The following is a 24,177-nucleotide window of genomic DNA, read 5'->3' on the forward strand; positions in this document are numbered from 1 at the left end:
TACAGAAACACATTCATCTTCTCACATTTGTTTCTAACTGGACGTTTTCCTTCTTGAAAAACAATGCTCTCTTAAGAGAGTGAATGGCTTCCTGCTATTGGTATTCCCACCCACTTCCAAATCAGCCACAATCAACAGTATTGCATGTTTTAAAGGACTTTCTGAATTTAATTCAGTTGGCTGTTGCTGTCAATTTTTCAGTGTAGCAACGCTGCTCTAATTTTCTCCCCATTATTTTGTTTTTTAACCGTTACCAGAGGGGTACAATTGCTAGTAAATCTCATTTCTAGAATTGTATTTTAAGTCCTACGCTTTGTTTTGATAATGTTCTGGGGATATGCAAAAAGGCAACAAACCAAAAACATGTAAATAAAGACAGAATCAAGAAATCCCTCCACTTTAATCTTTTGCATACTATACAACCAGTGAGTACAGGATCTTTAAGCAATATCAAAGTTACCTGACATGTTTTTGTCTTGTAAATGATGACAAATCAGAGAAGACAGTTATGTTATTTATATGTGTTCCTTCTTTTCATTATCAAGTTCTAAATCTTGCTTTGGAAGCAGTTTGTGAATTACTAGAACAAATTTCTGTTTATTAATAAAATGTCAATTTAACTAGATAAAAATATACAGAAGTTGTTTGCCAGTTCTTGGAAGCAATGTAGTTTGCATCTTTGGAAATTATTCTCATGGGTCACTAAGAGTGACATCCCAAAGAGTCTACTTTATCCATTTAATAAATATAAGTACCTATCAAAATTGAGAGCCTAACAGACACAGAATTCCTAAATTTTGTAACTTACTTGTCAGGTTCAGTGAAGAAATTATTTATTACAGAGGGAGAGCTAGAGATTTCTTCAAGGAGGTAAGTATATTTGTATCTTGAAATTCCATAATAATATAACTAGTTTAATTTGACAGTTTTGAAATGATGCACTTTTTAGTGAAGAATCTGAAATCCTTGATTTAATGCAAGTTCTCCACTTAAGTGAGGCCAAGATTTTTTTCTAATATCTTTATGTATAATATTCTGAGATACAAATGTTATGTTAAAAACAACAAATAACTTTAAAGAGCTGGAAAGATACCACATTAGTTTGTCTTTTCCATGTTTATGCACATGTAGGGTTGCTCATTGGGGAACATTCTTACGCTCTGGTCTGCCAAGTGACTGTTCAGACATTTACTCTCTGACAACAAGTTTTAGCTCTCAGGAGACACCTCTGGTGTTAATCTAGATCTTGTCTTGCATATTCTTAAAACACTCAGTCCATCTCATACTAGTGAGGAAGTCCGTGCACAAAAACCTGTATCTAATTTAGGCTAGCATTTCACCAGCTTAGGCTGCATGTGAATCAATTATACTTCCTCCACTAATCAAATACGTCACATCGATTTGACTGACTTCCTAGCATTTGAGTATTTGACAGAAATGTCATCTTCTGAATTCTGTGCAAAGTTATTACAATGTTACACATTGCAAGAAATAATTCCTGTATTAAACTATGATACTGAAACAGAGATAAAACAAACTTCTGTATTTTAGACCAGGTCAAACCTGGTTTTAATTGCACTTTATTCTGCCAGTTTTTGTGGAACTTTCCTATTCAAATACATCAAACAATAATGCAAGTATATTCTCCAGGTTTGCTTTTGAATGATATACGCAAGGAACTAGGAAAAGATACCTAGTTTACCTTAGTATGCAGTTTCATATTTTGGGTGTGAAAACTTGTTTATATGTAAATACATGTTTAGGGTGGAAGCATGAAAAAATAAATTGAGTAATGTGTTAAAACTTATAGATAGAACTGACTAATGCCCGTCTTCATATTTAAATCTATCTCTGAATAATCTAGAATTCCTTTATTCCTACTTTTTAAAACTCTGTGTCAGTACTGAGATATACTTAAATTTGAACTGAATGAATAAACAGCTATTTTTATTAAAAAAATAACAGGAATGCTTGATAGATATTAATTTTGTAGTTTGATCTTGTATATTTTCAACTGTATCAGATTAAACTGCTAGTATAACGTTAAAATAATTAAATAATTTTGTAAATGTTAAACTGGACACCTATAGCAGTTTATCAGTCAGGGTCAAAATCCATTTCTTTCCAAGATTTAGAGGCATTTCTTTTGTATTGTTCAAGCTCCTAAAACAGAAACATACATACATATTAATCTAATATCCTTGTTATTAAAAGTGGTAAGAGATATACATTATCCACGTAAACATTTAAAGCTTGTACAGTTTTCACTGTTAAAAAAAGTACTACATTTTTTTGTTTTTTTAACAAAATTATACTAAAAGTGCTATAAATTTTGCCACACTTTCTCTCACTTAGGGAACTAGATTTTTATTTAGGCCTAGATAGTTGCTTTATAGGGTAGAAGAAATTTTGTGTGGGGTCTTAGACATTGAGTTTGAGAAACCAGGCTCCCTGTGAACATACAGAAATGTAACACTACCTGTGTTTTAAAAACAGAAAACAGAATTGCCCAACAGAAACTACTGTTTCACATGCCTGAAGTCAGGGCCTTTCAACAAAAAAAAAGTGTTAGTAATTCCTTAAGACTACAGAAAAGAAACTAGAAGAACAAAGCCTACTTTCTTTTTTTTTTTTTTTCCAATTTTTTAAGCACAGGACTGATATCAACTTCTGTAAGCTTATACATCTCCAGCGGTGATAACTTGAGAGGTAACAGAGGACCTTAGAAACCCCTGCAGAACACAGGCTTGTCCAGAAAACAGTAAGCAGAAATCTGTTTGAGGAATGCAATGGGTGTTTAGGAAATCGTGACATACCATATCTATTCAGCCTATGGTACTGGGTATTTGTGGAAATATTATTCATCATTGCTTGAAGTTTTCCAGGAAGTGTGTTACTGATGACAGACAATGATGCCATGCTTATACTTTTGTTTTGCTTTTCAATTAGCAGTTTAAAATATTTTCTTTCAGGTGCTTTCTACTGTTTAGTAGATTGAAAAGTTAGCATCTCTGTGTAAAAATAAAATGCGAACCCAATGTGGTAATTAAAATTATGCATCTTCTAGATAGTAGTTAGATTATTAAAAGCAAACAGAGGCTCAAATTGTGGGGGTATAAATAAAGCAAATTAGGTATGAAAGATGAGGCAGTCTATGTTACACTATACTTGATATAGCCTCGGTATTAGCAAGGTAGACAAACGACCTCATTTCAGCCAAAAATGCTACTTGGGATTTTGAAGCCTATAATAAAAGGTTCTAGCAACATTACCAAACTACAGAATTTTCTGTAGTGGTGCATGCAGCACTTAATTTAGAAAGCACTATGATAGCTTCTCGTTCATTTACAAATAAGGCGACTTCCAACATATTCGGAGGAAGATGATACTCTAATGAGGTACTGTTTGACCTCCGTATCACTTGCAATACAAAAAAAAGTCATCATATCTCACTTAGGAAAAGAGGTGGACATAAACTGGTGATTCGTATAAATGTAGCAAAGCCCCTCAAAAGTGGGCATGTGTTTTCTATGATTGCTATTCTGATTTTAATAGAATGGATTTAACAGAGAAAGGGAGGTTTCACTGTAGGTATACAGATATGAGAACTGACAAAAATAACAAAATTCACACCTTGTGACTTCAAAAGAAGTATTAATTATCAATCCAGAGCACAGAGGAAGGAATAAGAAAATAACGGGCAGAGCAACAAAGAAATCATAATCTAAAAATTGTATGGAAATATTAAATGGAATTTTCTCTCTCAGGAAATCACTTTGGCAGCTTTGTTAACAATGCAAAATTTTCAGAAAGCACCACAGGTTTATGAGCACTAAGAGGATTTTTAGTTTTTGCATATTCTTCATGATGCTTGCAGGAGCCTCGTTTTACAGTTAACTCCTAGGTGACTGCCACAGAACATACTGTGTCCAGTCTAAATCTACAAAGTTGCATTATTTAATACAACTCTAGTACTACTGAACCAGTCTATCTCTAAACCAGCCTTTACTCAGTATTTTCACACCCTCATTATTACTATAAAGTAATTATGATCTTGGAACATACTGAACTGCCAGAAACTTGCCAACAGTTAGGAATAGAAAGAATACTGTGATATTTTAAGCAGCACATGTAACCTGATTTATGCTAAGTAAATAATTTAAATTCTAACAACTTTCTCAAAGGCCACAGGAAGGGGTAAAATTAGACAATGAAGTTTTACATATAGACAATGCTGTCTGGAGGTCATGTCTACAGGTGTTGCCTAAATAATTAGCCTTACAGATTTGTCATCTGACTAAACTGTTTCAAGAAAGAGGCGGATACTTCAGCAGAATTTATTCAGTGATTCAGGAGGAAAAAATGCTGTCAGGGAAATACACTTCCTTAGTTTTCATGTAAAATAGAAAGTACAATAAATGCTTGTAAGTCCGAAATGTAATGGAATAATCTTTCCAATCCAGCTCAACAATCACTCCAGAGCCCCTTTTGAAAAACGATACCTTCCTGCTCAAAGTCCTAGCAGAATTGTGGAATATACTGTAACTATACAGTCAGCTAAAAGATCCTCTCTCCAAACTGAAAAAAGATCCTAAAAAAGAATACATCTCAAAGTACGCCAAAATGTTCACACTGGCATTTTGTGGCATTTGGCTTCCTTTGTTTTCTGGGTACCAAGTGTAGGGGCCACAGATCAGATTTACAAGGAATTAACAGTTGCAATTTAAATATGCTTTCAATGTGCTCCAAGTGCTTTAACCATTATTAGTGCTAGCTACTTGTCTTACATGTCTCAACACTGGTATAAAGTGGAGTTTTAAAATTATTTTTAACCTTGATGCTTCTGTACTTCTGTGTTTCTATAAATTCTTCATCTGTCAAACGGGGAAGATCACACTTAATCTCATAAAGGGATAGGGAAGAAAGACTTAACTGATGTTTGTGAGGCACTCAGATAAGATAACATTACCACATATTCTCAGAGAAAAAAAAAATTAATACTTTTGTGTTCATTGAAGTGTCTGAATGGCAGGTTGAGAAATAAGGTACACAAAGAATAAGGATGATGAAAAGAAATACTGAACAATTGAATTGAGACATCAGCAAAATAGTATATGATCATGTAATTAAAGACAATACTATAATGTCTACAAACAAGGAGGAAAAATTAAGATTGTAGGAAAAGCCTTAATTGTTGCATTTCCTCAGTTCTGAGGGACTGACATGACTTTAACTTTCTTTTTCATGCAGTTTCTTACTGAAAGTGCCCTCAATCTGGAACACGGTGAAAATAACCAAGTACTGAAACAAGGATTAGAAGTCTTAAGTGCCTAAGCTTCAGTAGGAAATGTAGTAGCAATGCTCTAATAATGGTCTTTAAGTTAATATATTAAAAAAAAAAATATCTTTTGTACCCATTTGGACATGCTTTCACGTGAAAATGAGAAAGCATATTCTTGGCAGCTGAGTAAACATCCTAAATAACCTTTTCTCCACAATATGAAGACTAGCACTTCTCTTCCTCTGGAGAAAATGAAAGATGCTACTGCTCTGTTACCCCTGTTAAGAATCCTGTCTTACTTCTCTGCTCTCTAACGCTGCTCTGACCAAGGAGGTTCATCGCACAATATGCGACCTTCTATTTTGTTGAATGAGATGAAAATTGACTCCTGGGGTTCTGCATGGTCATGTCAGTGAAGTGTGCTGAAAAAATATTGTTGCGAGATGTTATAGAACCTTCCTTTCTTCTGTTTAAGACTTGTTAAAAGTCTTAACAGTTACAGCCCCGTTCAGAGAGATCTGCTTCCATTACTTCTTGTCACCAAACATCACCAGGCATCTACCTTCCATCCCCCCCACCTCCCCAAATATAATTTGTGGCGTTAGGCTTCAGCTAAAAGTGGCACCAATGTCTAAAGTAATAAATACCTTTGTGTAACAAGGACCAGTCAGTGTGAACTTTGGCATTGCGTGACACTGACGCCTTAAGTACCTGATTGGGAGGCTATCCAATTCTTTGAGCCAGCTTTATCATTTGCTTCAACGAATGAAGCTGCAGTCAAATGACCAGCTGAAAAAGGTCCAAGCACCTATTTTGAGTATTGGCAGTACAAGACATAACAGCACAGCTAAGAAAGATCTGAACCAAAACAAAAACTTTCAAAAAGACAAGCTAGAGTACTTGCCTCTCTGGTAGACAGCATTTCTAAAGGAAATGGAGCAGACATGCCCCACATGCCATCTCAGTGCCACAAACATTTGGAAAGAACTAAGGAACAAGACTTTCATGCACTCCTAGGTGCTCACAGATGCAGGTGGGATATCTGCAGCTCTAATGGACAATATTATTTTAAAAGATCTCACTCTTTTTCAAGTTACAGGTGTACCTAAAATGAAATTAAGGTGACCTTAAAGCATCAAAAGCCAAAATGTTAGAGAATGGAGAGAAACGGATGACAGGTTTGCCATCTTGTTTATGTTTTACGTAGACTGTACAAAGAGTTAACAGCAAGCTACATGTTTAAGGCCTAATAAGTATGCAAAATGAACATTTTTCTTGAATCTTGAAAGCCCTGCAAAGAGCAAAAAATTCCAGCCATTCCCAGAGAGAATCTGCTAGTTAAGAAATACATCAAAAAAGTAAATTCCAAAGAGGTCCCTGGTGCTGTATTCTCTCTCTGAGCTAAAATCCAGAGAATGAAAAAGCAGTAAACAATTGCAACAGCACTATTTCATATAAACCTGCATGTTGTATGTCTGTGGGGTAAGAACTAGGAAGATAATTTGGAAAAGATATAGTTGAGAGAGACACATGTACATCTTGAACAAGGGTACAGTGATGAAAGGATAACCTCAGAGAGCTTTCCAGAGCAAGTTAACGCTGAAAATATTAAGAAGGCAAAATAAGCTGGTCTGAAAGAAAACACTCTTGCCACAGAATGCTGATGAGATAGACTCTTAACTTCTACAGCCAAAAAGCATATCGGATAAATACTAGCTGACACCTAGTACATGGGAATGAGCCAGGTACTTTCTTGTTTCTGTATTTTCTTTTTAGAGCTGTTTTTTAATTTTATACTTGAGAATTTAACCTTTTACTCTGCTAAAGTGTAAAAACCCTACCTGCAGGCAAACACTTCAACCAAGGTTACAAAGTTGGAATTGATTTTTTGTTTCTGTTACTATGTTGTTGTGTTTATTTTTTCTTTAAAGCTTATCTTTGAGATAAACAAGCAAACTGGTCATCACCTAGAGTCCAAAGTGGCATATTAATTAGCCAAAAGTAACTGTAAATAACTGAAAATAACATGCACTTAAATGATTTTAAAATATACACTGGTGCTGTATGAAACTTTCATTTTACATTATGTCCCATAATTTCATCAGCAACATGTTGCATGTTAAATGTCTTAATGTACCTTTCCTCCTGCACAATGTGAGACTTTATAAAGAATGTCAGACTTACGATGCATTTAAAATGGCGCTTTTAAAGTAGGAATTTTGTGCCACTTTTCATTTAACTGTGAAATCCAAAGACACTTCAAGAATCAGTGCAAATACAGGAGTTCTTTTCTTTTAGATGTATATTGCTATCTTGGTGCATTTCAAATTGAATGAAATTCTTGGAGTATAAAACATTTTAATAATGTGCAAATAATCTTGTAATAATTGAACTTCACGATAGAGAAGTTTAGGAAATAGCTGCAGATAACAAAAGTAATTTTCTCTTTAATGTTGAAATTACTTGTAGTAGTCCAACTAAAAGAAGCTACACTGCTTTGCAATGCCCTTGAACAGATTAAGAGTCTAAAAGCCTGTCTCTTTTGTTTAAAAACAGAAAATTAATAATTTCCTACATGATTTAATCAACACATACCAGTATCTTCTTTTGCAAGACCTACGTGTTATCTAAAAATAACAAACCTAGTACACCATATAGTTATTTTGAGATATATAGATATACTGAATATGAGATTACATTATAAATTCCAAAAGCAATGTGCTTTACAAATTTTAATGATTTCTAAGACTGCTCTGGATGTAACAAATTCAGAACTGATGCCAACATTAACAGGATATTACAGGTAATGTGCAAGTTCAAAGACTGCAGGGGATTCTTGAAATTGCTTTATTCTTTTACATTATTAATGTATTTCTTTGGATCAGGTAACTGTGGGTTTACTGCCTTATGCAATCTAACTAAACCCTACAAAAACATGATGCCAGTAATAATCTAATCCTTTGGCTTTTTTACAAGCATGCAAAAAGATGAAATTTGCCATGGTATTTTAGGGTTCATTGAGATTAACTGCGGTGCAATTCAATAAAACTGCCTTTCATCTTAAGATTGGGGATCTGTAAAAGCATGTGAGGTCTAGATTGGTACAATCCATCATCCATAAGCACTGTTAGAAAAACCTCCTTTAACCGCAGTAACTTGGCCCACAAAGAAGTTAAATGGTGTACAAATAGCCCACATACATGTAAGAAGTGAGAATAGAGTGGAATGTTTCTCAGTCATTCCAGCAAAGAATGTTCTGTGTGTGAAACAAATGAATCTATATGAAATAAGAGTTTCCAGACTCAGTATGTGATACTTCTTCCAAACAAAGAAAAAACCACAAATCTTGGACTGACTTTAACAGACACATATCTATGATCTTGATGAAGACTATATACAGTATTTCTACTCATGTGATGTTATCTACAAGGTAATGTTCTAACCTTCAGCTAGTTTGCCACACAATTTTTCTATAAAATTAATTTACCAGAAATGTAGGGAAATGCAGAAACACTTCAAAATTATATAAGAAAAAATAAAAGACCCTTTTGCCACTAAAGGTCTTTCCTGGAAATCAGGAGTTAAGCCAAATATCACTATGTATGTAGAATAATTCTGTTCACTCTGTTTAAGATAAAACGTACATAGCCTGCAAACCTGCGTCAGAAATGTTATCATCTCAGTACCTGTCTGGTTTAAGTAAAAAGTTTTGAAGGAGGAAGACAAAAATAAGAAAAGTAAATAGCCCCCATCCCAACCCTTGATACTGCTTCCTAGACTTTCTGCTAGTCAACACCCAAATGAGAGTGCAGGGTGCAGAAACAAAGAAATTACTGCCAAGAAAACTTCACAGCTTTGCTTCAATACAACTTTAGTGAAATAATTCTGGAAGAGAGCTAGAGGGGAAATGTGAATTATTCATTTCTAAAGAAATCACTGAGCCAGAACTTTGAGATCTAACAATGCTCTACCAGCTTAATGTCTACCAGTGGAGAAAAAAAACCCAAACAACAAACTACTAAGCTGAAAACTAAAGTTGAAGTTATTTAAAGGCAAAAAGGGGGCCACAAGTATATTCTACAATTACTTCAGTGATGCTGGCGATTCTGGAATACCTGACTGTGAACAGCAATTGGAGAACTACCACACACACCTGGTTTTTCTGAGCTCTCATAACATCGACTTCATACTCGGCGTATTGGGAATCCTGTGCAGGGTCCTTGGTATCTTGTAAATCACAGAAACTCTGAAAGAACAAATGACAAAAACCCAAATGATAAATTTTATCTTCTGTTCTTTTAACAAGAAAATGCCATGCAGTAGATCCAATGGAATTATTTGCTTTTAATACAAACATATTAAAATCCTGCATTTATGGAAGACTTTTGTGCTATAAGACACAGATCAGATGATTAAAAAAAACCCCAAACTTAGATTGGTGAAATGATGAGAAAGTAATAGTGCAGTTAGATCTTAAAGGAAAGAAGATATTCTTTCTGGCCCATGACATTTGGGCATAGTTAAGGTTGCTCTTGCTACAGTGTTTAATACTCAAGACTGGAATTCAGTTCCGGTTACCAGAAGTGTTACTTCAATTGCTGAGAAATTGATTCCTATCTTTCTGCCAAATACTTGAATTTTCATTTACAAACCTTGAGGGAACTATAACTTGAATTCCAAAGAAGCAAATACACTAATAGAAGGAGACATTACCAAATAAGGAATTTTTTTTTTAAGCTGTTGTCCTGCACATTTCTCCTTACTCATAACACATGAAAAGTAGCAAGGTGCCCATCATACAGATACAAATAAAGCAGAATTATACTTATTATTAGATGAGGTTTACAATGCATAAAGACAGCTTTAAAGTTTAAAGCATATTTTGGAACTAAAACAGAAGACTGGGAATCTACTTGACAAATCTTTAAATCTTCTTTAGCTAGACTGATATCTTAGAACACTGATGGAGCTTGCAAGATGAGAAATGTATTCATTTCTCCAGCTGTTTCAGGGGGAGTTCAGGAGCTACTGGGTGGGTGATGGTGGTGGAGGAATGTTTGTTTATGGTGTTTTAAAAGGCTATGAGGAAAAATAACATGAAAAATAATAGCCTTTATCATGTTGGGGCACACTGTACTGAGAATGGCATCTTAGTGATAATTTGTTCTGGTCACAAACCACCTGAATAATTTGTAGGCTTTGATATGTAGCAGTCAAGTGAGTGGAAAAAGGTGAATTCAGATTCCTTCTCACCAAGAATGGACATCCATAGACTGGAAACTATAGAAAGCCCAGTCTGTGCACCATAGTTTGAGGCACAGTTTCATAGCCCTGACTGATTTCCTTGCCTGCCCAGGTAAGCCGTAGGGCAGTAAATGGACAGGGATAAGGAACTGTGATACAGTCTAGCACACAAGGAGAAAGCCACAGCCTGTATTTGCTCAGGTCAAATAGAAAAGAACTTTGATTTCCTAACAACAGCAATTACTTCTATTGAAAAGAAGTATTTAGAGGTTTGCCTCTTGGGACCAAAACTTACGTACAAGATTTATGACTACATAGGTGCTAAGGGATTCTAATTACTTTGCAAATCCAAACACTTCCTATAGCAAAAGGACAGATTTTGGCAAGGAACTCTAACACACTCGCCTCATTCAAAGCCTCATGCCCTAGGAGAACAAGGATCAGCAGCTTGCTGCAGCCAGGAAGAGCTCTCTTCTTGGAACATCACTGTCATTTGGTTTAGTTATTAGGGGATGTGTCACCTCATAAAATTCCAAAAACGTTGAGTATAGCTTGTCTCTCAATGTAATGAAAGGCAATGGTATAACTTTGGAAAATACAGAGGCCTACATCCTACTCAATGTAGGAAGGTGACTGAAGATGTAGAAGCTAATAATCACATACATTTTTAAAATATACAAATTTGTATGAATTAAAGAGGTTGGAAGAAACAGAACTGCTGAGTGAGACTGAAATTCCAGTCACTGGACTTGAAAGACAAAAATCAGTAGTGATATTACGTTTACTCTATGAGAAATGAGCTGTGTAGAAGACATGTAAATACCTACCTTGGGAGGAAATGTTTTCTCAAATACTTTTTTCCACAGTTCCAAAGGTGTGTTTGCACGCATCTTTCCAATGTCACTATCAGAGACGGGTGGTGGTCCTAAGGATTACAGCACAGCACAAAGTGATACAAGTATGTTGTCATAACAACACAAATTATCAAAGCATCTTGGATAATGATCCATCTAATTTAATACTTTATTTTCTACAGTGACAAGCTGCAGCAAGTTTAGAAAAACATTGATATCCTACCATGAAATGGGATGAGTGGTATTGTATATTGTATTTTCTTTTAGATCTAAGCTTTTTGGTACCTTACTATTTGAAGTAGTGCCCATACTTTATTAAACTACCTAACAAAACTGCACAAGTAATTCTCAATAATGTAAATACTGAATTGTAATTTTAAGTTTTCTAAACCATTTCCTGCAATAATCTGTTAAAACTGATGCTGATGTGCTATAATTTAACTTTTATTTTTTATTTGTTTAAATTTTTTTTCTCATTTTCAAGAACAATTAAGCAACAAACACAATGAACAGGAAATGTCCTAACCTATTTGGCTCAGCGAATCCAGGCCTGCTGGTATAAATAGAGGTTTGCTGTGATCCACTGATACAGACTTGCTAGACAGAAAAAAAGAAAATGTTTACAGTGAGCATTTCAATGGAAAATGGCATTATTGTAGTCAAGTAGACTCTTACTGGGCTTTGCATGCAAACACATGTAAATAAAAATCCACTCCATTTTAGTGTTGACCATGTTTCTAATCCATCAGTTTGGGGCTCAAAACTAAGGAGTTATCACTGTCCTGTGCAGACATAGGCAGCAGAGACACAGGAGTAAAAGTCCATGAGCAAGAATATTTAAGAGATCATATTTAAGAAAAAAAATATGTTTGGGTGATTAAAAATTTTTTTATTAAGTACTTTTAGACTCTGGGCAAGACATTTAACAGTTGAACAATAATTATGTTACCTTTTATCATAGCCAAATGCCAAGTGATTAATAAGAACACGGACTTTCAGCAGGAGAGCCTCAGATTTACTGGTAAACTAAATGAATCAGAAAACAAAATATATATTATGATCTTCCACCACAGAAATATTACATCGTCACCTGCATAGAGGATTTCAGGTAGAGCCTGGCTAATTACTGACCTCAATAAATTTGGTATATGTTCGCTGAATTTACTAAAATAAAAGTCTCACCCTCCCTTTCCAAAACATGAATGTATTTGCCACCAAATATATAGATCAAGAAAGATTAAATGAAAAATAGCATAAATAAAGATTAAATTTTTAAATATTGATTCCCAACTTCTGAAGCACCCACATTAAGAGACACAAATCTTTTCGCCCAAAACTAATGAGTTAAGATTTTAAGCTATGTTAAAAATTATCCAGAATACCATAAACATTTAGAAATGTAATTAATACCTATCAAATTGTTCACACTTCATGAAAGCAGCTTGGTAGTGGCAGAACTGGTGCAGATTTATCAGAAAGTAGCTCCCAGAATACCTTCTCAAACAGCATGCTTATTCCTGTCTAAGGGCTTTTGTATCCTAACAGGTTCATGTCTTTGAGAAAAAGGTCAGATCCCTACTGTGGGAAATGAAATTTCTCCCACTCATTTCAATGAGAATCAGGATTTAGCAGCTAAAGAATTTTAGGCTCCTAGTCTTTAATTACAATAATCCTTAAATACTTTTTAAAAAGAAAACATTTAAATCAAGACAGCTGTATTCTTAGTTAACAAAAGATGAATTCACGTGTCAAAGTACAAAAGCTGTACAATTTTACATGGATGCAAAAGGACATGCTGTGATTGTAACAATTTAAAGTAAATGTAAGATTTTTGGTAATCAAAGAAGCCACTATTAAATATTATTTATTATATAAATGATGGTTGATACAATTAGAATGATCTTCTGATGTGGAGAGCCAAAGAGGCAGCTTTTTTGGCTTGTGAACCTGAGCATGCATGTTTCTGCCTTTACTCAGGAGATGATCTGCCACATTAAAAAAATCAATTTATATACCCAGATAAATACTTCATTGTCCTCATGGCTGGCAGCTCTTACTCATTACTGTAAAAAAACCCCCTGCCTTTATTCTTCAGCACTGTAAATGTGATGAGTCTCCAGTATGCTTAAACTGCTGTGGATGAGCCTTTGGATCTAAGTTTTTAAATCTATCGAAGCCAGGTCACTAGACATAAATTCATATTTCTACCAAAAAGGCCAGTTCTCTAATTCTATCTAGGGCAATCACTTTCTCCTGTCCTCCCTTCTTGTATGAAAAAAATTTTACCAGACACACAATAAACTCAATATGGGAACTGAGTTGGCTAACAGATAATTCTCAGTACCAACAAAAACTAAATAAAAATAGTTATGTCATTTGTGTGTTCACAACATATATCCATCCATCCCCTTCCAATAGCTGTAACCCATTTGACAGATTAGCTCATGAAGAAAGCTATTGTAAACCCAATTAAATCCCATTTTCTCTAGGAGCTTTGCATTTGTATTTTTTTTAAGATATTGTTTTGTAACACAAGTTTTGCTCATCTTCTCTATCCTTAGTTAGAAAGTGAATATACATACCACTAATGATGCTCCGTAATAATGTGAAACAAATCGAAGTGTCTTGCTTATTATTTTCCTCATTTCTGAGTCAAACTCCTGGAAAAGTTGATATTGAATACATACATAAGAAACAAAAAGCAAAATATTACAGCTAGAACTTTTTTTGTATAAACTGCAATGCACTTAGGCTACAATATATGAGGCTTTCATCTGTCAGCATAATTATATCTTAAGACAGAATCAGTAACAGCCTACTCCAAAAAGAAATGTCGCAATTTCTCTTTGTTTCTTTTTTATACAGGGAGCCTACCAAATTCAGGCAATATGTTAGTCCAGAAAAAGTTGGGAATGTGTATTCAATTTTCAATTAATTTGTTTCATTTTGGTTTAAATTTTTGGAAGTAGAAATACTGCCTGCTGGAAGAATAAGGATTTTTTCTTTTTGTGAAAATACTTAACTTCCAGTAAACCTTTGGGTATATGCTCTGCAGTTTCTAATACCTGCAAGATTTGAAAGGTGCATAAAAATACCTTTTCATCAATGTTTCTTTAATGCAAGATCATACAGATGGCCTTCCCCAGATGAAGTGGGCGAAAACCTGGTCCCAGTGAAGCCTGCAGGAGTCTGTCCATAGACCCCAATGGAATTAGGCTGTTATTCTGTGCTTATTACAGGAGAGTCACCGATTTTTAAAGAGGTCATGGCTCAGGAGAAAGCCTCAGTGTGAAAGAGGGCACAGTACTTTATTAATAAAGAATTAAGTGACTCAAAGAGTCAGACAAGTATCAATGCACTATGTAGTTATCCAGAGATGCACAGGCTGCCAGCACGGCAGCTAAAAATCAAATATTCTCTTCTAGTTTCTCATGATCAAATGCTGCTTGAAAATTGAGTATGCATTTGTTTGGATTAACATCCTGGGAGGGAATCCAGCAGTACTATGACATTTCTTTGCCCTCCCCCCTAAAAGATGCAATTACTCACTAGTCTCTAGAAACTTAAGTAGTCCTTAAAAAATAGTTCCAGGCTGAAATGATAGTTTACTGCTCATGTTGCCACAACTACCAAAGAATCTGGCCAGCTGACATGAGAGAGGCCCCTCATTCATCGCCGTACAGTTATAGTTGCTGTCAGTAGGGAAGGACACATGGAGCTAGATTTCTCTCATTATAAGAGTAAGTCAGCAACACGGTGTTTTCTTGCTTCCTTCCTTGGTCTGCAGCAACTTGTACGTCAAAAATCATCAGTTTGGGAGCGTTCTGTGAAGGAATGACAGTATGTCTTCCATAATGCCATTGGATGAAAAGGTGGGGATTTTTTTTTGTGGTAGAAGGCTGACCGGGCATTCTTTTGTTCAAATTACTACTACTACATTACAAAGAGTTTATCATATAATATCTTTACCAGGAATCCTTTCATTATTAAAACAATAATTACTTACATGAAAAATATCGTATTTGCTTCCTATTATCACCAAGGGTACTGGAAAAGGATCAACTAACTCATAATCCTATTAAATAGATATATGACAGTTAAACAGTGTAAACAAATTGTAGAAGATTGCAACAGTTAAAAAAACTGAAAGGAGGTAAAGTTAATTCACAGAAGACAAGGTCTATTTTTTCAAAACCTTAAGTTAGATGAACAAACTTTCATGCAATATCCATATTCTACAATTTTCTCATTTTTTTCATAAATGGTCAGGAAATAATCCCTCTGAGCAGTTGGAACACTTATTGACAAAAAAGGGCTCTTGCACTATATAGTCCAGCTCCAACATTAGATGGGAAGGGAAAGAGGGAAAACCTCCATAAGTTCACAGAACAACTGCCAGTTTAGATTAGTAAAACAGGCGCTCTGACATAATCCCCCTCCTCGCATCATAGCAAAGTCATAGAGACAAAAGCTCAAGAAAATTAAACAGAAAGATTTGCTTGTGTCACACATTTGTCCTCCCCACATTTTAAAAAAATATTTCATGTGATTTTTCAAATGTTTGATATCAGAAGAAATAGGAAAACATCACCTAACAAACATGTAAGTGCAAATCAATACCAGTGAAAGAAAATAGCTCTGGGGATATAGAAGATTTAACTGTTAAACAGTTATCTGAAAGGTTTTCCTGTAGTCTACATGGAATGAGACTATCCCTGCCAGTGTTCATGCAATGATTTAGTCAAGCTGCTTTTGTTGGAGCAGAGTGGAAAAGAGATGTGTTGTAGCAGAGGCTGACCTAACTGTTCCCTTTTAAAGCCAGCTATTTCACACACAGGTTAAATGGCAGTCAGCAAGAAGCTGCAAATACTGAAAATCCTCCACTGGAAAGGAAAAAATAATGGCTTCACTCATACATAGTCAAAGCAAAAGCTTCCAGCAAAACTACCATAACTTAAAATTGCGTGTATAGAATATAGAACTGAAAAAAATTTGTCTTAGTTTCTTAACTAAGAAAAAATTAATTTGGGGTAACATCAGAAACATTAAAACTGGCATACTGAACCCTATTAATCTTTTCACTATGGATTTAACTTTTGACTATGGACTACTTTAGGTGCGTCCAGCCTTTTTAAACAAGGTCTGCACTTGATATATTTGTTTTTCCATCATAGCCAATAATCCTTTATCAGGACTAATGGAATAGATCTAATCCTTTGAAAAAAAACCAACTCTCTAAGAACCTTATGAATTCCTGTTTGTCATAAAAATATGGTTAGCTATAAAAAGGCAAATCAAAATCTCTAAACTGTCATTTATTTTTTTTACTATAAAAGACAGTATTTCCTCCCACAAAATTGACATAAGTTTTTCTTGGAAAATGATGAAAGTTTAAACAGAGCCCAGGAGTAACGTAACATTTTGTTTGCAACCTTTCTGGTTTTGATAATGAAGGCTGAATAGAAAGTCTAGTTTAGATGGTATAATCGTGTTCCCTACAGGGCAATCTTCACAATCTTCAGAAGATCACAATACAGATATTCTTAACAATTAATGGTGTTGCTCTGTTTACTTATTGAAAGGAGGTTGTGATTTGCTGATTCGTAAGCCCCTATATGTAAACTTGACACTGTGGTCATTATTTGTTGCCAAGTGTGCTTGCAGGCATTTTCTTTTTGTGAATTACCTTCTCTAAAAGCAAAAACCAAAATCATAATCCAGCAGATCTCAAACCCTACCCTCTCCATCTACTCAGTGTTGCATATGTTGCTTTCACAAAAATTTTAAAAGTTACTTTTCAATTTTTGAGCTATATAAGCATTTGCTGTATTGCAGCATTTTATAGAAGTTACAGTAACTAGATTTATATGCCAAGTCTTTGAATTGTTAAATACTTATTTATGCATTATATACACACAACATTTGCAGAGGTTTAATGCACAATGACTTTTCATTTCTATCGCGCATAATCTAGTTTAGCTTTTCCAGAGACTTAGTTAGCAATTATGTTTAAAGGACTGATGTTAACATTTCTGAAACTTTATAATTTAATTAGTTGTCAGATTATCAAAAGGCATTGAGTTTGTGATAGACATTTAAATAAATGCAAAGTATATAGTCATGTTGATGGCTGTTACAACTATATTCTTTGCTTAAATTTGTACCTTCAGCTAGTCTCTTGCTAGATGACTTTTGTACATTCTAGTTTTTATCTTCCTTTTAAAAAGATGGGGGGGGGGAGAAAACTGCTACTCTAAAAGTATTTCTTTTGATTGGTGTAACATGCCATAACAATCACATTAGATAGCTAACAAAAAGATATAAGAAACCTTCTTTCCTTGTTTCTGCTCTTATTGAATTTTTATTAAATTGCTATAATTTTCCGGTGAACAGGTTCATCTACATCAAATGGATTTTCAGTCATGCATAAAAATCTAAAAGAGTTGTTTATGATTTTCAAAAGCATTATCTTTAACTGTATAAAGGCCTGTGACATCTGGAGAAAATATTAGAAGTAACTTACTGGATGATCCCTCTGCAGATTGTTCTGCATCCTCTGTTTAATTTCAGTAGCTACTTCAGGATTTGTCTGTTCTAGTTTGGTTAAAATTTTGTGCACGTGGTTCCTTGTGACCTGCAGAAGTTTCTCCATAGTAGTCCAGAGTTCGTTAGGTTTGGACAAATCCAATACAAGAACTACAGCAAATGACCTATTAAAAAGGCATTATTTGGTCAAATCTTTAGCATGTGAGACAATTAACGTTTTCATATAGAACCATACCTGAGGTACAAATGGTGAAAGCAACAAACGCGAAAATACAAATGCTAAGACAGAATGGAATGTGACAGCAAAAGGAGATGGCTTTTACGGATACTCTGAGCTCTGAAGAAACCTTTCCCTTGTCTCTTGTTCAGAACTATTACTTGGGCAACTTTCCATCAGAGGTTTTGGGGGATTGTACATATCAAACTTTGTTTCAAAGTAGTAAAATATGCAAATATCCTGAGCCCATTCAGCTCCTTCTTCCTGTATGACTGGGTACTTCTACCATCATGTATCCCTGCCATCTCATAACTTTACAATCCCAGATGAAGTAATGCTAGCAAATAGTTAGGATCTTTCCCAACCATTAATGTAGTAGAGTGTTCTATGCTTTACTCATTCTTCTGTAATATGAAATGGAAAAAAATGGTTAAGGGCAATATTCTGTATAATATATTATGTGCTAATTAGCTGGAACCTCAAATGAGCATATCAGGAAGTCTTCTGAAAGACAAACAGAAGAAGTCAGAGTACTCAAGACATACTTAGCAATTACCAGGCTTTTAAAGGTGGATTATGATGAGAAACATTTTACATATAAGCTCTTCTCCTTCCAAAACCTTACCTCCCAGAACTCTAACTGCCTTAAGGAAAAACTGTCAAGAAAAACATTGGAAATGGAGCCATTTGGATGGAGGCAATTGTTCTTTCACATTCCATCCTAACTTGAAAAAGGGGATTCCAGACCAGAGTGGTATTAGAACAACTACAAAGCAAATGTCCAGTTTTACTTTAAAATGCTGGGGAGGGGGGGCCGAAGGAGAAATCTGTTGAAAAGTCTCTTGGTGAAACTAGATACAGTTCATGGAAATTTTAAATAAGCAAATTGCTTAGCTGCAGACAGATGAGAAAACCAGCAAAAAGCACTTATAATTAAGTTGAAATGATACAAATTTTGAGTAGTATATTAAAATATTGCCTTATGAACACAAGTGGTCTTAGAGAACAATGTTGCTATCCCATCAAAGAATCTTAAGATCATCCACATCAGAAGATTCGTTATGAGTAAAAAAAGGGGAGAAAAGGCTGATAGAGGTGGAGCTCAGTTAAGTTCATTTAGGAAACACTTGAGAAATTATAGTTGATTTTTTCCCCTCAAGCTCTTCTAAAACCAGAAAGGTTCACATGCCAGAATTGGTGTTTGTTTTCCTTTTGTCTTAGTCTCTCACTAAATAATGGCATTATCTCAAGAGCCAAAACAGTAGCAAATATACATGATAAAAATTGTATCTCTCCTTTTTTATTCGCCCCCGAAGTTAAAGCTCACTACCAAAGAATGAAGCAATCCTTCTCATTTCTTCATGCAACTCTCCTTCATGCATTTTTTCTTCCTATGTTATTCCATTACTTTTATGGATTTTTCTCACTAAGTTCTTCTAATTCTCTCTAAATTCCTGTTTTCTTCCATCTCCAAATCATTTCAACAATTTTAGTCTCCCAGAAACATCTTCTCTCTTGTATGGTCTTCTTCCCATCAGTTCTTCCCAAAAATCCAGAGATTTTTTTCCCTCACACTTTTTTGCCTTCTTTTTCACCCTAAAATATTGCCCCTTACAAAGATAGCATCTATGTTTGCATACAGAAGTAGGAAACCAGATTTTATTTTTTCATATGCTCCCAAGTTGCTTTTTCTGCTTTTTCACTGAGCGTAGACATCTCATAGACATAGACTTCTCTTTTTCTGTATTTCTTGTTCTATCTAGTTAAGGCAAATCTACTTCCTTCATGTCATTGCTTTCTCTTGTTGCGGGAGATTTTTAAGAACTTGGCTTATTAGGAGAGAATCGTGAAAAGGAAGGTCAAAGGAAAGGATCAGTAGTGTTACAATGACTTTTAGAAAAAAATCATAAATGTGCAATCTGACATTTCAAAGCGTTTTCCACAATAAAAGGTCTAGAGATTTACTTACGTTTGAAGGAAAGCTGAAACTAACTTTGGAATTGTAGTATTAATCACTTACCTCATGTTGTTGCTAGTGATTGGTATTCGAATCAGTTCCAGTAAAGAGGTTCCACCACCTAGTTCCCAGAAATGAGCTATATCTTTAGGCTGTAAAAGAGTTTCTTTATGTTAGAAACGTTTCCTTCCATGCAATACCAAGAGAAGATCTTCATTTGATAAACTGGCTTTTCATGAAAGTGGCTCAGAACAAGAGCATATATTATTTCATTAGCATTTTCTAAAAAACAAAACCAAACAACAAAAAAACCCAAACTCCTCATGTTCAAGAAATCCCTTACAACACTTATGAAGGACTCCTGGCATGCCTACGACTGTCTCAATAAATAACTATGGTAAAGTAAAAAAGTCAGGAAGCAGTATAATTAATGATAAACATAAAAAAAAAATCAGGTTCTCTTCCCTTTCTTTTTGTTTACTGCAGCTCAAGATTCATGCCTTTTGAGAAGTTTGCAACTGGAAAAGTAATGAATCTCTACCTTCGCATTTAGTTTCTGGGAAAAGTTTTAAGTGATTTTTATCTATCAGATGGAGTCAGATTTTCCACTCCCTGCTTCAATAACAGAAACAGCAATTACCTGCAGCAGTAGCGATTGTTGCTGGGCAGTGTTATGCTGTGATGGAAATAGGCTCAATATTTCTGTTAACATAATCTGCAGTGCAAAATTTAGTGATATGGACATGTAAACCCAAAAATCTAATTATGGTTTAACATCCTCTAAGATGACTGCTTCTCTCATAAAACTGGTTGTAAAGTATCTTCATTGGTTTGTACTCATTTTGCATTTTAAACACAAAGTTAAAGGCATGCATCCTATGTTACAACGGGAAAATAAAAGCACTCAAACATGACAAACAAGGTAGTTTTTAAGAATTGATCCAATTCCTTTGTGTTATACTTTGGTCCCTGATCTACTGTATTTTAGTGAGAGGGAAAAACATATTACAGATTGGAATACAAAATAAAGCTAGCTAATCTTACTAAAATTATAGTCAAAAAACCTTTTTCCAGAGAAAAATAAACAAATTCACAAACAATAAGCTAAAACCCCCTAAGATTCTTAGACAGAAAAATAAACCACACTATTTATATATATATGTGTGTGTGTATATATATATATATAAAAAAGGTATAGTAAACTATACTTTCTGGATACTCACTGTATTGTGTCTTCTTGCCCTTCTTCCAAAAGTATATTCCAAGGCTAATGTTGGCTTTGGGATCTCTTCCCTATACAAGGAAAACCAACTTCCTTTTGTCAAGATCCTCTAAATGAAGAAACTTAATGCTACTGCTACTAAATTGTATTTATCAGTCAGTTCAGAATTGGGCTTAGAAACAGCAGTACAGAGAGAACACTTTAAGACAGCAGGTCTCAGTTGCTAAAGACAGGAGAAGTAGCAGCACCAGTCTGAAGAGATGGTCGTTTAAGCTCTATCAATAGTGAAGAAGGAGGATTGAAGGGGTCAAATGACAGGTAGTAATACAGGGAAATAAATTTATCTATAAGTGATCAACAGGTCACAGAAGACACCATCTGTGTATATATATATAAAAATAATTGTCATGCAATATAACTATTTATGTACAATTCTAATCCAGAGTTGAAAACTACTTTTAAAAAATTAACACATACCTCTCAAGACACCTTAGTATGATAGTGGTCTTTCCCTGGAAATTAAAAACAAAGAGCCCTACTGTACTGTCATTAAAGCATAGAAGTTGTATCGCTAAGTGAAACTCACTCATTTAACATTCCAGTAATAAGGTACCAGAAAAGTGTAAACTCATGTAATTGTTTGTAGCCTTACAGTGGAAACTTAACTGCCAACTTTCTGGCAGAATCAAGTTACACTACCATTATTATAATTATAAACGAATGGAGGTGACAAATACAGTAATAGGAATAGTGTGCTTAAAATTAGACATTAGTGATCAACCTGGCCAATGCTGTTAAACTGTTTAATAGTTTTTAATTATTAATAATACATTTATGTAATGTTTGGTTTCCACTGGAATTAGTTATTACTGATGAGATGGAAATAAAAAGAATGCTTAAAATAGAAATAAACATACAGAAAAACATGTCTTTACACTGTTGAAATTCAGACACTGAGTACTATGCCACACTGAAGGGGCTAGCACTTCTACAGTTTAGTCCTCTGTCCTTTTCCATCTCAAAAAATCAGTGAATTTCATGTAAATCTGAAAAGTCATTGTATTTTCTCCAAAAAAAGTATTTTAAAAATTGCTGATTAAAGGCTGCACATATTCCACTCCTTCTAAAATGAAAACTGTATTCTTAAAAATATGGCTCCCTTGGTCAAAAGGCAAATATTTCCTTATTTACTTTACAAATAAATGCTAACAGAAGAAAAATATGAAATTACTAATGACCAAACTTAGGGGACAATGAGTTAAAACAACCTTAGACAAGTGGAATCATGAGTTTGCAATCACTGATAAGGCATGTTCAGATAGGTCTGACATAATACCAAACACAATACATAGCAGGATGTCAAGGCCTCTACCTACAACATAGCTGGTATCGATGCACTTAAATTGGACTGTTGCCACTTAAACGTTTACAAGGGGAAATCTGACAGGTCAGGGAGTTAAAAGGAGTAACATTATTTCCAGCAGTTACTTTTACAAAAATTAATGAAGCCAAACCTCAAAGAATTAGCACATCATTGATAACACATAAACTTGAGCTTCTGAATTGTAATAATGTCTAATTGGTCCACAGTCTGTGGAATGCCCAGTCTCTGCAAAATCAGAACATGACATATTCTGTCTTTAGGGAATTAAGTGAACCTTAACATCTGAAAATATCAGATATTTTCCCTGACACAAACAATGTTTGAAAAGCACAGAACCATACAGTATTTAGCGTTACCCCATTTTTGCTTCCCATAAATAATATTGACTTTTCCCAAACTTCCACATGCTTGCCATCATCATCAGGGTTTTCTCTCTTCTCCACTTCAGCTATAGCAAGATCCCATAAAGTATCACTAGTTGGAAAAAACAAGAATGTCATTAGAAAAAAACAACGGAGCTTAGACCACAATTCCTGAAAATATATAAATGAATAAATGAAGGGTATTGTGGTTGTTTGATGATGATGATGATTTTATATAACATGCCCTCTGCTTGTCGAAATACTTCTTTTTAACAAAACTGGGTTAAACAAAGTTCCTGAGATAACACTTGTGGCACACGCGGAGTTAGTACCAGCTGTGTAGCGGGTGGCTGTGTTTCGAGTACGTTTGAGACACCTTGAAAAAGTTTCCCGACGACTACGGCTTTTCATAGCACCCCGCAGGCCGGGAGCTCTCGGGCGCCGGCGCCGGAGGGGCCGGTCTCGGGTCTGAAGGCTCGGGAGGACTCCGGCCCTGCCCTCGGCGGGCCCTCGGCGTCCCGGGGAAGCTACTGCTCGGAGCAACGAGGGCTTCCCACCTGCGGGGCGCTGGGGGTGGTTTAGGCCTCCTCCTTTTCTGTGGGGTCCATAACAGGAGGAGCCGGCCGCTCGCAGCTAGAGCCAGGCGTGCCCCGATCCCACGCTCGGCATCGCTCGCTTTCGGCGGCAGAGGCCGAAACAGCTCCTTTTCCACTTCCCTCCCTCCCCTAGGCTGCCCTCCCCGGCCGTCGGCTCGTTCCCCACACGGCAGCGGAGCCAAGCCCCCGGGAGAGGACGGGGGAGGCTGCCGAGCCCCCCTCACCGAGCGCGATCAGGGCTCTCCGTTACCTGGCCTTGGGCATCGCTTCTCGGGGCCCGGGCCTGGCTCCTCGTCGCCATGGGAACGGCACAGGGCACGCTGGGAGGTGTAGTTCCGCGGGGAGGGGGGCCGGAAGGGGACGGAGGCCGCTTCGCAAGCGGGGAGTGCCGCCGCCCCGCCCGCCTTCCGGCCTCCGCCGCTAGCACGGCGGGGTCCTGCCCCCGGTAGCCAGCAGCAGCGCGGCGGGCGGGAGTGTCCCTGCCTCCCAAAGCCGCCTCGGGGGCCGCGGGCAT

General features: G+C 35.9%; 1 protein-coding gene across 1 annotated transcript in view; it reads right to left on the reverse strand.

Moving 5' to 3' along the window:
- The window catches only part of DYNC2LI1 (dynein cytoplasmic 2 light intermediate chain 1), a gene marked incomplete at its 5' end in the record, with an annotated part of 55,023 nt that extends 30,846 nt beyond the window's left edge, over positions 1–24,177 (reverse strand). Inside the window, 12 exons of the mRNA XM_081998593.1 lie at positions 9,429–9,527; positions 11,353–11,450; positions 11,906–11,976; positions 12,329–12,405; positions 13,962–14,039; positions 15,386–15,454; positions 17,903–18,089; positions 20,163–20,251; positions 21,323–21,392; positions 21,799–21,833; positions 23,062–23,179; positions 23,888–24,177. Of these exons, the coding sequence (XP_081854719.1) occupies positions 9,429–9,527; positions 11,353–11,450; positions 11,906–11,976; positions 12,329–12,405; positions 13,962–14,039; positions 15,386–15,454; positions 17,903–18,089; positions 20,163–20,251; positions 21,323–21,392; positions 21,799–21,833; positions 23,062–23,179; positions 23,888–24,177 (1,281 nt within the window). The remainder of the gene's footprint in view (positions 1–9,428; positions 9,528–11,352; positions 11,451–11,905; positions 11,977–12,328; positions 12,406–13,961; positions 14,040–15,385; positions 15,455–17,902; positions 18,090–20,162; positions 20,252–21,322; positions 21,393–21,798; positions 21,834–23,061; positions 23,180–23,887) is intronic.

Source organism: Phaethon aethereus (assembly GCF_964289735.1).
Source record: "Phaethon aethereus genome assembly, chromosome: 3".
Classification (NCBI taxonomy): Eukaryota; Metazoa; Chordata; class Aves; order Phaethontiformes; family Phaethontidae; genus Phaethon; species Phaethon aethereus.